The sequence below is a fragment of the Propithecus coquereli genome, unplaced genomic scaffold, assembly GCF_000956105.1.
Source record: "Propithecus coquereli isolate 6110/MARCELLA unplaced genomic scaffold, Pcoq_1.0 Scaffold196, whole genome shotgun sequence".
Taxonomy (NCBI): domain Eukaryota; kingdom Metazoa; phylum Chordata; class Mammalia; order Primates; family Indriidae; genus Propithecus; species Propithecus coquereli.
In genome coordinates, this window is record NW_012144522.1 from 1,734,843 (window position 1) to 1,737,416 (window position 2,574).

Below are 2,574 nucleotides of genomic sequence, written 5' to 3' on the forward strand. Positions count from 1 at the left end.
TCCCTCAAAAAATTAAAAATTAGAACTACTACGTGATCAAGCAATCCCAATTTGTGGGGTATCTATTAAAGAATGAAAGCAGGCTCTCGAAGAGATACTTGCAAACTCATGTTCATCACAGCATCATACACAGTAGCCAAGAAGAGGAAGCAACTAACATGCCCATCTACAGATGAAAGGATGAAGAAAATGGAGTATATACAGGCAATGGAATATTACTCAGCCTTAAAAAAGAAGGAAATCCTGTCACATGCTACAACATACATGAACCTCGAGGATATTATGCTAAGGGAAATAAGCCAGTCCCAAAAGGACAACTACTGTGTGATTCCATTCATATGTAAGACCTAAAGAAGTCCAATGCATACAAACACAACATAGAAAGATGTTTGACAAATGCTACGGGGAGGTCAAAGGGGGAATTAGTGTTTACTGGGTATACAGTGTAAGTTTTGTAATATGAAAACTTTCCAGAGATGTGTTACACAATAATATGAATACACCCAACATTGCTGAGCTATAAAGAAGCAAACAAATTTTCCTGAAAGACATATCAAAGACATAATCAAGACCTGCAAACCCAATTCTTACTGGAAGATATGGTGACGTAAAGACCCCTGTGATGAGCAGTCCAGAGGCACTGAAAACAAAACAAATGTATGGGACTTCAATGAATGTGACTATGTCAGGTCAAAGGAGAACCAACATGAGTTTGAAAAGAAAAAGAAAATCAAGGGGTTTGTAGAACTACACATGAACCTCTTCAGATATACTGTCATCTGAAACATTACAATGAACCAAATAAAATACCTACAGTAAGATATATGTGAAAATTCAAATTAAAGAGATGTAAACAAAATTTTGAACAATAAAACTTTAGACCCAAATGAAACACAGTATTTCATAAGCATGCAAGGTCAAACAAATCAGTATGAACGAAACAGGCAGAGGCACAACAAAAAACAGGAGGCATGAAGAATAAAAGATTTGTTTCACACTTAAAAACTGTACAACCTAAAAGAAAAAAAAGACCAGAGCATATATACTGAATATAAACCACAGAATATAAAATAGATCCTGTAACACGTGAAAAAAAAAACTGAGCAAAGCATGAAAATCTACTTTATATACATGTCCACAAAATAATGAAACCTACACACACTCAGAAGAAATGGGAAAATGGAAATACAAAGGATTATCACATGCCCCATTTTTTCAAGATATAAAAAGTACGAAGTAGCAAGTTTTGTTTAAATAAGGGAGAGTTCTCACACATTCTGGGTGGGAGAGGGTACCTTTGCAGCTGGAGGTTAGGGGGATTCTGTCACACCTAACAAGGCAGGAAATGCCTCATCTTACCAGAAGCCATTACTCTATCAACTGCCCAACCTGGAGGACCCTGCAGGGATCTGTCACGACGCAGATATCCACGGTGGCAGACACTGTGGAATTCTTTATAACAGGGAAAAACTGTAAAGATCCACGTGTCTTCTTTCAAGAGAATGTTCCAGTAAGGATGCAGAAGAGCAAGCCATCATGTTTAATAACATGAAGACATATAAATTCTCACAACTAGCAGGATCGAGTATTGCAATAAAACATTCAATAAAGAATTTTCTCTAAACTCTCCTAACAATGTGGAACAAAGCTGTACGAGACTTGTCCTGACTCCTGCCACAGAACTGACAACAGTGGCTCCCAGTGACAGCGAAGGGATGGAGGGAGACTGGCAGGAAGAAGGATGCTTTTTACATTTCAGGGTCTCAGCTTCATCTTTATGTAGAGTTTTACCCTAAAATAAACATATACATAACATGATGTTTAAAGCAAAGAAATATATATTTAATAACCATTGGTGCAGAGAGAATACGGCCCATCTTCTCTGATAACAAAGAAGTTGTGCTCTGACACCTAAACAAAATTATAACCATTTTTATCTAAAACACATGTTTCACAAGAGTCTCTGCAGAAACTCCACATTCTCCAAGGGATGGTGGTACTGAGAACGGTTTAAAGAATCTCCTGCTGTCAGATGTTTACTACAAATGTACTATAAAATCAGGGAGAAAAGGTTTCCCTTTCCTGGTCTCTTTTTGAAGAATTCAGCAGATAATTGTGCACATTAATATGCGACTCCCATGAACACCTTGTCTAATCCTGATCTGCAGAATGCTGCATCCAGATGCGGCCCCCAAACAGTCCCTGCTGCCCAACAGCACTGACACACAGGGCGACGCCCGCCTCCAACCCACGTCTGGGTGTGAAGCCCTTCCCAGGACCGTGTCCAGTGCGGCCTCTTCTCGAGATCATGTCACTGGTGACATGGAATCTAAGTGGAGATGAGAGGGACTGAGGGAAAGCACGGATGAGTGCCAGCAAACATGTCAGACAGGACACGTCAGAGTCAGAGAAGATCAGCAACTCCAGGGCCAGGCATTTCAGAAAGGAGGGAGACACAGAACCACCCACTGAGAGTATCACCTTACCTGAGTAAGAGCCATTCCCGACTCCTTTTCTTTCCTCTTCCTCCTCTTCTGGGCTTCTTCCTCACATAATATGACTCCTTAGAAGTCA

General features: G+C 40.0%; 1 protein-coding gene across 1 annotated transcript in view; it reads right to left on the reverse strand.

Moving 5' to 3' along the window:
• LOC105809509 (zinc finger protein 83-like) overlaps window positions 1-2,574 on the reverse strand; it is a 43,398-nt gene that overhangs the window by 36,383 nt on the left and 4,441 nt on the right. The window contains 1 exon segment of the mRNA XM_012643330.1: window positions 2,487-2,546. Coding sequence (XP_012498784.1) covers window positions 2,487-2,546 — 60 coding nt within the window.